The sequence below is a fragment of the Callospermophilus lateralis genome, chromosome 5 (assembly GCF_048772815.1).
Source record: "Callospermophilus lateralis isolate mCalLat2 chromosome 5, mCalLat2.hap1, whole genome shotgun sequence".
Classification (NCBI taxonomy): domain Eukaryota; kingdom Metazoa; phylum Chordata; class Mammalia; order Rodentia; family Sciuridae; genus Callospermophilus; species Callospermophilus lateralis.
Genome location: NC_135309.1, coordinates 43,994,675 through 44,007,388, shown reverse-complemented (window position 1 = coordinate 44,007,388; position 12,714 = coordinate 43,994,675). Strand labels below are relative to the sequence as shown.

At 44.6% G+C, this 12,714-nt stretch overlaps 1 protein-coding gene across 5 annotated transcripts in view; it reads left to right on the top strand.

Moving 5' to 3' along the window:
- The window catches only part of Macroh2a1 (macroH2A.1 histone), a 67,405-nt gene that overhangs the window by 41,822 nt on the left and 12,869 nt on the right, over nt 1–12,714 (top strand). For 2 of the 5 annotated variants that reach the window (XM_076856643.1, XM_076856642.1), the window contains exons 5-6: nt 646–756; nt 7,808–7,907. In XM_076856643.1, the coding sequence (XP_076712758.1) occupies nt 646–756; nt 7,808–7,907 (211 nt within the window). Of the gene's footprint in view, nt 1–645; nt 757–7,807; nt 7,908–9,645; nt 9,737–12,714 lie in introns of all 5 variants that reach the window. The other 3 variants (XM_076856646.1, XM_076856644.1, XM_076856645.1) reach the window with 3 other exon arrangements.

The window sequence follows — 12,714 nt, the reverse complement described above, 5'->3', positions numbered from 1 at the left end:
GCATACATACTTCACTCTGAATGGTGCTGGGGAAGAGGCTCAGAGCATGCCAAGGCCCATGGCACTGTGGGCAGGATACCAACAGCCCCGTGTGCATCCTTCTTTACAGCTGGGCTTTATGAAGGAAAGTAGAAGAGTCCTACCTTCTTGGGTGGGAAGGTTCAAGCCTGTGGTCCTTGGGATGCTTGTTAAGGACTTTTGAGGACTAGAGACCTAAAATAGTTTATTTTCTTCTTAAACTTGAATGGTGCAGATATCTAGAAAGGAAAGAAACTTGAGGAGATGTTGACTTGGTCTTAATTTTTGACAATGGTTCTCTTTCTAAACTATCACAATAGAGTGAAGTTTTGCCTTTAAGTTGCTTCTTAATGGAACTCTGGGCCCTCAAAATAAGTGTGCAGTCCTCCTGTGGGAAATGCTGAGAGTTGATTGTGGTTTAGTTTCCTGTCTTCTCCAAAATGTTATGGGCAAGGCCTCTTAGCTGCATTCCCATTAAAAAAAAGCCCATACTTAGGCTGGGATTGTAGCTCAATGGCAGAGCACTTACCCAGCATGCAAGAGAGGGAAAAAAAAGAACCTGAAGAAAAATTCAGACTTGTTGGTCCTGCTCCTTTGGCTCTCATTCTGACTCTTCGTTTGTGCAAGAAGAAGCAGGGAGAAGTCAGCAAGGCAGCCAGTGCTGACAGCACGACAGAGGGCACACCGGCCGACGGCTTCACCGTCCTCTCTACCAAGAGCCTCTTCCTTGGCCAGAAGGTAGGTAGCTGGGCTTCAGCCTGCTCCAGGGCCCCGGGGCAAGGCTGGGGGGTCCCCAGGGATGCTCCAGGACCCACGGGTGGACAGAGCTGCAGGGGACTTTGGGAGTGGCTCAGGGAGGGCTGAGGACTGAGAGAGGACCACAAAGCTGCGGTGGGGGACTCTGGCGGGTAGGGATGGGGAGAATGTGGTAAAGATGGTGGGAGTCTGCCAGTTGGTATCAGACCCTTGGGCTTAGCCTGGGGAAGGAGCTGCTTTTGTGGGATAACCTGGTCACCAGACAGCATGGGTGGTGCAAAGGGAAGGATCTGGCAGGCAGCCTCCTCATTCTCATGGATGCTGAAGGTAGATCTGATCCTGGGAGGGGACTTTTTTCAGAGGTACTAATTGGGCACTCGGGGCTTCTTCACTGAACCACCAGACGATTCTTCAAGCCAATTGTTTGTCTGTTTTAACCGTGGGCAATATATTTTCAGCTGCCCCAGTGATGCAACTTTGCAAGGACGCCATGGTTTTGTAAAAGATAATTCACTTTTATTGAAAATAAAAATGATGCAAAGGCTTTTAAGACCTGAAAACGAGAGTACGTTAATATTTCTCTATTAGCACCAAAAAAGAGGGTGGGGAGAAAGAGAATTAAGCTTTGCTTAATTTTTTTTTCATTCTTCATTCAAAAATTAAAGGACTGAATTTGACCTTCCATGTAAATTTGTTTGGTTCTAAGGTGGTAACAACATGGTTCAGAAGCTGCATCATTTTTAGATCCTCACTGTCGATTTTCTTTAGCATCCCAGTGACACGGTTCTCTTGCTCACATCATTGCAAGTTCTCCCCCCAGCCCTTCCCTCTTCCTGTCACTAATTGCACTCAGTCTCTCATGATGCAATTCCTGTGGTGGACTCTGTGTTCCAGAATCTAACCATTGCTGTTTACATTTTATAACCATTATCTGTATTTCATATGCATTTTTCAAAAGAAAAAAAAAAGCAGTTTTAGTTGTCATCTTAAGGTCTGAGGCTTTAAAAGTTTTTGTTTAAAATACATGTACTTTTCACTTAAAAATTTTCAACTCAGCAGTGCAGGCAACCACCTGGGTTTATTTTCACACCCTTTAACATGTCCTTTGGGGAATGTATTGAAAGTTAATGTGACCTGTCATCCAAATTGCTTCAGTTGAAAATAACATGTGAAAACCTCCTGCTATTCAGAATTAGCTCCTGTGTGTTCTAGATCCCAAACATAGATGATTAGCCAGGGCTCCCAAACCTGCTAAGCATGTACCACATTATTGCCCCACCCTGTCCTTGGACTCCAGGTCCCTGGCCTCTTTCTTCTGTGTTCTTGCTTCTTCCTGCTGGCCAACCTCAGATCAGCGCTCAACCCCCCCTTGCTGGATGAGCTCACATAGTTCCAGAATAGTAGCACAGAACAATACAAATGCCCACGTACAAACAGAGATGCCCTTCTTGTTGTGTTGCTCTTCAGAAATGAATGGGATCAGATCTGTGTCCGCTGCCTGGAGCCCTGCCTGGTAAAGGCTGTAGACACCTTGCTGGCTTCCATCATAGAGTTGGGCACAAGTCTGCTCCCAGCAGCTCTCCTCCCTTTTGGGTACTCTTCCTAACAGGCCACAGGGCAAGCACCACAGCAATAAAAAAAGTGCAGATCTGGCTGATACTGACTCTTAGGGCTAGGAAGAAGGACCAAAAAAACCATAGAAAAGTCTCAATACTCTATAATTTAGACATTTTGCCTAATGAGGAGAATGAAAGCACTGGGCTGGATAGTGAAACTAAAGGGCCTGTTAGATGTCTTGGCTTTTGGTGAGGTTTGGTTGAGCTGGAGCCTGCTGTAAAATGGTCACCAGTAAGAGAAGGGGCTGATGCTGACAGCCTTCTGTCGCATCTCACATGCTTTGTTCTCTTAGCTACCATGAAACTATCCTTCTTGTTAAATGTGCTTACAACATAATGAGCTAAAATTCATGCACCCAGGAAGAGGTGCCCTGAATATCCAGCAGGGCAGGCACCTGTTAGCAGGGCAAGCTTCATCTTCCCCAGTGTTGCTTCTCAGAATAAAACAGTCAGCCTGGGCACCAGTGTTAGAAACTAATATGCCATTGTCCTTTCTGGAACCTTATATTCTTTCATCATGAAATGGAGTGAGCATTTATATTTCAGAACATTATCTTTTTTTTTCTTTCTTTTTTTGGCAGGGGTGGGTACTAGGAATTGAACCCCTATGCCCATGCTAGGCATACATCCCCAGCCCTCAGAGCATTATTCTGAAGCAGTACTCTCAGGCCCTTTATTGGCTATTACTGTCAGGTGAAAATCATTGCATGTGGTATAAAAGGGGCAAGAGTCATAAAACTGACTCATATAAATTTTTACACAAAGCACATTGCAAATGTTATTATTACAGACATGAGTTTTGATTTGGATTTTAGTAATGTTTCAAAAGGGTACTGTAGAATGATGACTGTATGGTACCCTGTGTTCTATGAATCTTATTTTTCCATCTGTGACAATGAAATCAGTGCTTGAATATTGCAAGCAAACTGAGGTGGAGAAAGGTGATATTGTGCTTGCTCCAGCCCTGTAAGGCAGAGTTGCTAAGCTACTCACAGGAGGAAATGGCCCAGGGCTTAGGAGCAGGGACCTAATTGTTGTTGTTAATGATGTATTTCACATACTGAAGACTCTGGAGTGATTGCCCTCATTAATCTATAATTTTACCCAATGTTCACATACGTTGTTGAATTGTTTTAAAAAAGAACAGTGCTATGAATCTGAATCCACTAAGTGTTTTTGCTTCGTGGTTCAACTGAGATTTGCAGCCTTTTTTCAGAGGTTTTAAAACCTGATGGTTTTATTGCTGAAAAACACTTCCAATGTGTCTATCTATAAATCTGTGTCAGTGGTAGTAAATGATTTAGGTTTCTTGGTAGAGTCAGTATTATTTGAAGCAGTTGGGAAGGCAGTCTAAGGAGGGTGTGTGAGTCTCCCTACCTCTCAAATGATCAGGATCATGGCTTCAGCACTGTAAGCCATTAAAGGCCAGTGACATGGGGGCCCAGGGACTTCTTCCCCCTTATCATGCCCACTTCTTCTGGTGTTGAAAAGCTGTATGGAAAGAGGGAGCTCTGAGGCAGCAGTGAGTGAGAAGGTGCCCTTCACCCTTTTCCACCACTCTGGCAGATGACCAACTTGTGAGGCCGACTAGGGAACCATAGAGTGGCTCAGGGGCAGGCCTCCTAGAACCTGCTCAAGTTTTATGGTTCCTCACACATTCCCCATTTCCGCCCCCGCCCAACCATGTGGACCCCAGGGAAAGCACAGTTCTCTTGAGAAATCTAGAAGTAATTCCATGGAAGATACCTACTTCCTATTCCCTTTAGTGGAAGTGGACATTGGGGACAGAAAAAAATTGCATTTTGGGGGGGGGGGCGCTAGCACGGACACATGAGAGCAGCCAGGCTTCCTTCCTTGCCCATTATGAGGGACACCAAAATTTGACAGTTGTAGCTAGATCCAGCACGCTATTCAGCTTATCATTAACAATCACTTTTATTTCCTAAAATTGAATTTGTGACCAGATTATATTTTTTTTAAAAAAAGATTTTACTATTTCCTGTAACCAAATAGGTCAGGTCAATGAAGGCTGCGTGTCCTTCTATAGCTGCAGCCCACCTGCTTCTTTCCTATCATTAGTGATAGACTGCCTCCTGGCCTGCCCTATGTAGTAGGTGCCAGCCTCCCATCCAGGTGAACCAGGTTGGCTGGGAGCCACCAAGAGCCCCATTTCATCTCAGAATTATATCTGAGGATGTTTCATGTTCAGTGTTAATATGACTATAGCCACTGTAGGAAAAACTTGGGTACAGCAGGCATCACAGACTGGCTACAGCAGAACCACTGAGGTTAGGATGATCAGACCTCCACCATGGGAGGGATCTTGAAGCTAGTTGGGCTCAGTTCCTTTCTCCCAACTCTACAGCCAAGGGGATGCCCTTCTGTTCTGTAGTTGGCAATTTCCTGTGGTTGTTCTCTCCAGTGGCCAACAATCTTCACAGCTGTTTTAAATTCCCCATGCTGTGGTTTAAAACTTAGTTTCTCATTTTTTCCAACCATAGGACAAAGTAACCACCTTATTAAAATTCTGAAATTGTTCATGATCCTCCTCCTTCTTGGCAAATGAAACTGTTCTTGGGAATTCCCACAGTTGCCCAGAAGTTTGATTTGTGACCCACAAGTACCCATCCTCTGCATGTACTTCATATGTCTACATGCTTTGACTGACAGGAGGCCTCCCATGGCTGGGGTGTCTTGGCCCCACTACGCGTATTTATGTGTAACCAGCTGGACTGTGGAGTCTTTTTCAGACTTGTGCATACATGGTCCATTTGCCCCCAGGCTTGGGGTTTTCCTCCTGTCTAGGGAAACTACTGTCTTTTTTTTATGATCATCTCACTATTGGCCTCTTTCCACTGTCCAGCCTGCCCAAGCTGATTACCCATTTGTCTTTCCAAAGTGTCTGAACCAATTTGTCTTCTTTCCTTCCCATCCCAAGCACACAATTTCAAGTCCAGAAGATTTTTTAAAATTTCATATTCACATATATTTTACACCAGTAGAACTATTTTGTGGCTCAGCCCCATAACCTGAAAACTTCTGCTGAGCCCTGACACAAAGTAGAGCACAGTTAGACAATCTCAACTCTAGCCTCATCCTCAGATGTGGGTGAGAGAGCAAAATAGCACTTGGTTGGCTGGGAGTTCCCAGTGCTGAGCAGTAGTGGACCTGAGCTACTGTGGTCCATGCTTCTAGGAGCAGGCTGCTCTGGTCAGAAGAGAACGTCAGTCCAGAGAAAGCTGGGAGTTCTCCAAGGAACTGAGTTAGGCTTTCAGCTGTTCCCTCACTTCAGCAAAGTCAGTCTGCACAGTTTCCCCAGAAACTCCTTTACCCTGGACAGAGACTGATTTTCCCTAGGACAATCAGAGGAAGGCTCCTGAGGTTCCTTGCTGGCTAGATGAATCAGAGACCATAAAAGTAGCTGCTTTTCCAATGAGGCATAGCTGAATATAAATCCAGAAGCATCTATACAAATTGAAAATGATCATGTGAATTTTAAGGATGTGTGGTTTTTTTTTGTTTTTTTTTTTTACAAAAAGAAATCTTTCAGGTATATACTTAAAAATCTAACCATCTGTGCCATGCCAAGTGTTTCTTTCCTTTTTTCTTCTTTGCTTCCCTCGCTCACCATCCTGTATCTTCACACAGTGTAAGATGTTTTAATTTTTAATATTTTTGGTAGGGCAGAGATTAGTTTGAGTCTTTATAAACTACATTTGCTAGGACTTAAATTCAATACTAAATAACATAGTAAAGCCTACCACCTTATTCTAAATCCTGAGGGCTCACTTGCCTTACCTTGATGCTCCAACCCTGCCACTCATACCCCTTCTCCTTGAGGGCAATGGTCAGGCCTGGCCCTATGCTAATTATCTCTTTTCTGTGCCTCTGTCTGGCACTATAGCCTTGAGCTGCTGAGATCCCCGTTAGGCCTCCTCCAGATTCAGGGATATAAGTGTCCCCTAAATCAGCCTGTGGTACTGAGCACAGGAGCAACAGCCCAGAAAGTCCAATGGAGAAAATTAGTCTCTCTTCTAAGTTTTTAATTTAAAATGAGGGCCACCACCCTGTGACAGGGCATACATGGGGTCCTTTCTTAACTGTGTAACTAAATTTATTTGTACAGCTGCTTTCTCCTAAAGAATAACTTTTAGTAAGTAGTTCCCTTTTTTGAGAATCTGGCTCCTTCTAAGAATCAAACATGTGGTTTTATATTTCTCATGCTTATAGCATGTCAAGTTTTTGTTGTTGTTGTTGTTTTCTTTTTAACAAAATGCTTGACCCTGGAAATTCAGCAGCTCAGAGCTCAGTTACCAAGAGCCTCTTTGCCCAGAGTCTGTACAGCCTCTTATCCGAGTGAGCACCAGGACCAGAGCTCCTGCTCCACTGGGCCCCACAGGCCACAGTCCCTCTCCCAGCCTGGTTCACGGTAGGTTTGAGTACCAGCTCCTCTGTGGGCTGCTTAGGTGTTGCACTTTTTTGTAGCTGTTAGGACTTTACATCATTGAAGAAACTTTATTAAAGGACAGAGGGCAGGCACATGCAAACTTACTACAGATACTTGCATCTGAAGAAAAGGAAGGGAGGAGTAGGGCCAGGACAGCCAAATCCACAACTCACTTCTCTCTTATTCAGTGGCTCAGGGTTGCCTTGGCAACAGAACAGTAGTGTAGAAGACAGTCAGGGGGTCTTCAGAAAGAGCCAGATGGCTGGTCAGCCTCAAGGAAACTGCTCATAAGCCATAAACTAGGGACTCTGACCTGACCAACAAAGTGAAAACTATTAGGACATTGTGCTGCTGGAGCACTGCTGTTTTCTTCCTGGGTTCCACCAGAACTTCAGCATTATATGACTAATAAAATTAAGTCATTAAACAACAGACTTCTTGTTCCTTGCCACCCCTGAACAGGGGAGGGGAACCCACCAGCCAGCAGTCACAGTGATGGGACAGCCTTAAAGACCCTTAGCCACTTGGAAGACAATGGCAAAGCTACTAGGGGCGTAACCAAGCCAGTTACTACTCCCTTTCACACTGCCCTAGTGCCCAGGGGCGAGGACAGTCACAGGTGCCACCTGGCACTAAGCACTCTGATTCTGGGTCCTGACAGCTGCTGTACTTTGGTCCCCAGGTCACAAATTCCTCTAAAGAGAGCCAATCCCCCCAATACCTTGTGCTTCCCTTCTGACCTAGGCGTCACCCCACAGCTGTGAGCACTCTGCCTAGCTTGCTTCCTTTCAGCACCCCAAGCGACATTGGAGTCTTCTGATTGAAATGGATCATGTTAGCCAGCGCCTCCCTATTTCCCTCCATGCCCAGTGCACTGTGAGTGTCCACTGCTATCACCTGTGTCCAGGGCTCACTTCTCTGCGACTTGCAGGCTCTCCTGTTATTTTCCACCTCATGCTTTTCTTTTCAGCTGAACCTTATTCACAGTGAAATCAGTAATTTAGCCGGCTTTGAGGTGGAGGCCATAATCAATCCTACCAATGCTGACATTGACCTTAAAGATGACCTAGGTAATTGGGGATGGGGTTCGGCACCACCAGCTGTCAGATGAAAAGTTATGGAACCCAGAATTTAGACTTTCATCCACCCAGACTCCAGAATGGTCAAGGCAAATTTTCAAATCCTTGATTGACCTTCGAGTACAGACCTTAAATATTACTTCAAGCTGTTCCAAATGGAAATGGTCTGATGTATTTCCTAGAGTGTGATTGGCCACATTCCCCTCAATTGCAATGTTTATCATCTAAATTCTCTTCCATAATGATCAAACTGACTGCTGGTTACTTGGGGGGGATTTTTAAACACGTGGTTTTTTTTTTTGTTTGTTTGTTTGTTTGTTTTCTTTTTTCCTTTTCTTTTTTAAACTGAACAGTCTCAGGTAACTACAAAATGATAGTTTCTCCATTTAAGCTTGATGAGGAATGATACTCAAAGCTTGAAAAGGAAGACACGCTACATTAGTGTGCCACTGAGCTGTCTTTCATTTACAAGAAGATTGGCTTGTCCCAAATTTACCACCTACTGACACTTCTCCCACTTTTTCTATAGTGAAAATACTGAATGGCTAAATGCCCCTTAATGAATTATTTGGCCAAGACAATGATATGAAATAGAAGGGCAGCATCTCTTTGAATGTGTTCCTGTGAAGGAAACTGCCTTAGGGCCATGGTATCTCCTGCTCAGGAGGGCAGAGAGTTTAGGGCAAGCACAGAGGTACTCCTCAGGTGTCCTGTGTCTGTTTCATCTTTTCATATAAGGAATTGTCAACTAGGGCACTAAAGCCGCTTGTCCCCTTAGGGGTAGAGAGCCTCAACAGGCTATGCAGATACCCACAGGGACATTGTTATTCTAACACTGACTACAGTGTATTTTGTGTTCCTTTAGCTCCCAGCTGTGGCCACTTTTGTAAGATGGCAGATGCCTTGCTAGGAGAGTTGCTTATTACACAGCCTGGGCCCACTCCACACAAACCAAACTGAAGTCATGGGCTTCAGTGGGCTGAAGATGTGGGGACTGAGACTTAAAATGTCCTTCTTGAACTGTTTTTCCAACTGCCTCACACAATACTTTAAAAAAGCCACAAGCTAAAAAATAAAAAATGCAAAGATAATATTCAAAGTACATTTCACATTTAAATATATAAAAATAAGATTTACTAGAATAAGAGACAGACCTGTAAAAGTATTTCTACCCATTGAGGGAATGAAGGCAATCCTGAACACACATCTATACTGTTTTCAGGTTTTTGAGAGCTTCCCCTTGAAGGCAGACAAAATGGTGAATGCCACAAGAATGAACATCAAAGCCTGCAAGTTGACTACTGCAGACTAAATGGAGAAACTTGTTGTTTTGGTTGGCCTGATGGTCCACATTTTTTTTTTAAAGCAGATGCCATGTTTTAGTAGCCTTCTCAGTGGGGTGCCAGTGTTACAGGTTTTTGCGAAGTAAAATGGGGCATTTGTTGTTTTAATTTCTTTTAACCTTTGGAAATGATCTCATGTGTGTTTCTCTTTTTTTGGACTTGTCATTCAAATGTTTAATTTAAACATGTCACATTTGATATTCCTCCTCCTCCTCCTGTCCTTACCCCCATCCACATGTGCGCACACTGCGTGGACTGATTGCCCCCTGGGCTCATATGTTGGAATCGACCAGGTAGGACAGCCCTGCCATTGGGGCATTAGTAAATGTGCCTGTGCGTGGGTCTCGGTCCAACACAGTTGATCTACATTTGTTTACCTGTTATAGTTGCAAGTTGTACAGGCTGACATTGCCTCGATCGACAGTGATGCTGTCGTTCACCCGACAAACACTGACTTCTACATCGGTGGTGAAGTAGGTAATGCCTAGCCGGGTGCTGCCGAGTGTGTGTGTGCATGGTCAGTCGGCCGCCGCAGACAGCTTGATCCTTTGACAGCTATGCAGGGCTGCATTCATTTCACACTTCCAGCTGTCCTGACCTTCCCAAGGCCTCCCGTCCCTGGGTTGTGAACCAGAGAAATACAGCTAGCTGTCAGCCAGGGTGCATCATGCAGCTCACCAGTGGGTACTTCTGGTTTGTAAACTGGCTCAGCAACATCATTTCTTCCCTTACTTCCTGAGGCACAGCTTTGTTGGAGACTGGGTTCATAGAGATCTTAGGGAGGATATGCTTCTAAGACCACTTCTGTGCCTTGTAAAGAGTGGACAAGGGGTATGAAAACCCCCTCACTTATGATGAGAAGTCCCTAGACAGCTACTCTAGATCCAGAAGGCACCTTCCTCTCCTCTGGCAGCTGGCAACCCAATGTAGGTTTCCTCCCTGCATGCTCACTAGCTAAGTGTGGCCAAGGCAGAGAGCACTGAGGAGGCACATCCTGTGGCAGTAGATTCACAGTGTGGGCATCAAGGCCCCTCTCCAATAATGCTGAAGGGCTTATGTAATGAGGCATCCGATGGTAATCCCAAAATTAATTTCTAGCTAGGAGTAACTTGAATCCTAGCCTTAACATCTTCTGGTTATTATGGGGCCCAGGAAAGCCACTTAACTCCTGGATACCTCAGTTTCCATAACTGTTAATAAGAATTACATGAACTGTAGGCAGAGTGCCTTGTCTGGTGTCTGTCTTGTGACTGGTGCTTGCTGTATGGTCTCCCTCTGATTGCAGATGTGATTTATATATACATTTGCTGGGCCTGAGAACAGCATTCTCAGTATTCAAATACAGCTTCCAAAGAGAACAGTGACATTCCTGACAAATGCCAAGTACAGTCATTATGACAGATGAGGAACTTAGGACTTTGCTGAGTCCTGGACACTAGATATACAATAGCACAGCACCCTGTGGCTGCCCAGTTCTATTCAGTGTCACTAGCAGAGGAGCCATTCAGTCTTACCCGGACCACAGGATTTAGGCTTTTTGCTGTCCTGAGCATTTTGGACTTCAGACATGGATGGAAAGACAAACTGGATGAGAAAGTCGGGATTTGCCACCTGTGCCAAGGCCAAAGTGAAGGCAGACTGTAGGCAATTAAAATAAACTCTATTTTCATAAGATTTTAGAGGAGTTTAATAGCTCTTAAGACAGGGAGCTTAAGAGAAAGATGCTTCTTAACCAAATGAAAACTTGATCAGAGGGAAGTACTTATATGGAGAAAAATAAATAAATGAACAGCAAAGAGCTAGTCCTTTTTTTAGCTGGGGGGAACGAAGGCCAGGGTTCATCCTGCCATCCAGAGCAATTGATAATGGAAATTAGGAAGCTCCCTGGGCAAGAGGATCTCACCCAGGCCCAAGGAGAGGAGAAAATTGGTCAACCTGCTGTGGCCCACCAAAGGCTATGTTCAGGAGGATTATCCAGGCCTGGGGGAGAGCTGGAGGCTTTGAGACAGGGTGGCACCCAGCTAGGACACAGGCCCCTAAAAAAGCCCAGTCCTTTCTGAGCTGTCAGTGGGGCTGGATTAACAATGTTGCTAATGCTTTATTTACCTCTGTCATGCTTGCCCAGCCACCAGTATTGTAGGGTCAGGAAGTAACCTGGGCCCAAGGTCAAGCCCCATATCCCTCACTGACACTGTCCCAGCTAGGACAAACCTCAGAAGGAATAAACCCTGCCAGGGCTGGAACCCAGTCTTCCAAAGCCCACCTCTGTGCTTGCTGTGCCTGGCAACCCAGTCCAAACTAGAACTGACCCCAGATGTCTTGTATAATCCCAAAACAACCATCAACCAGATTCATACATGGCCTCAATTGGTTCCAGCTCCCACCTTGATGTGTGAGAGGGGAAAAGAGGAAGCTAGGGAAGCTACCACTCCACTTCTCATTTTCGGTGTGAATTCCTGAGTCCCGAGACTGCTGGAAGAAGGAATTCGAGTGCAGGAATGCTTAGCCCCAGTGATTAACTTTTACCCATCAAAAGTTCTTTCTAACAGTGAAATAGACCACAGGCTTAGCCTGACATTTGCCCAAGCCTAAATTTTCGCTTAGGCTGTTTTGAACACTGATACTTATGCCTGCTTTCTAAGCATGAAATAATGTTCTTGTTCTCATGGGAGTAACACATGTTTATGCTTGGGGGCAAATAAGCCATTTGCTTTATGATTAACCCTGAAGTTAAGCCTAAAAAGCAAGAGTCTTACATTAAGAGTGTTGACAATATGGTTGAAAATGGGCCTGTTTCTTGTTAAAAAGTACACGTGTGTCTACATGAACATGTGCATACATATGTGTGTGTAGGAGTCAAGTCCTGACTGGGTTGATTGCCTGCAATCTAGGGTTCAGTTTTTTTAAGTTTGGGAAATGCATTAAGTGTATTTTAACTTGCAATTTCACTTCTAATTAAAGCAATATTTAATTATAAGTAAAAATTTTAAAGTAAACACTCTTCCTAAGATAAAACACCTTTAATTAAAAATCAGCCCATTTTCTTAGGAAATATTTTGTACTTTAGAAAGTCTTCATGAATACAGTGCTGATCTTGTTTTTATTTTCCAAATTTCCCAGTTCTTACAAAAGGGTAGATATGAATAGAGGATGAGAACCTTAAATAATCCAGCCTGTGGCATATTTGTCACCCCATCTCCCCAAGCTTGAGAATGGGCTAAAGGGGAAAACTAGTCTTGGGATCCAGCTGATTTGCACTCCTGTATTGGGGTCTCACAAGTAACCTGGGCCCAAGGTCAAGTCCCACATCCCTCACTGACCCTGTCCCAGCTAGGACAAACCTCAGAAGGAATAAAGCCTGGCCGGGCTAGAACCCAGTCTTCCAAAGTATCTGCTTCCTGATGGGTGGAGTTTGGGCCAGGAGGCCCAGAACCTGCTCCCTCAGGCACATGGCT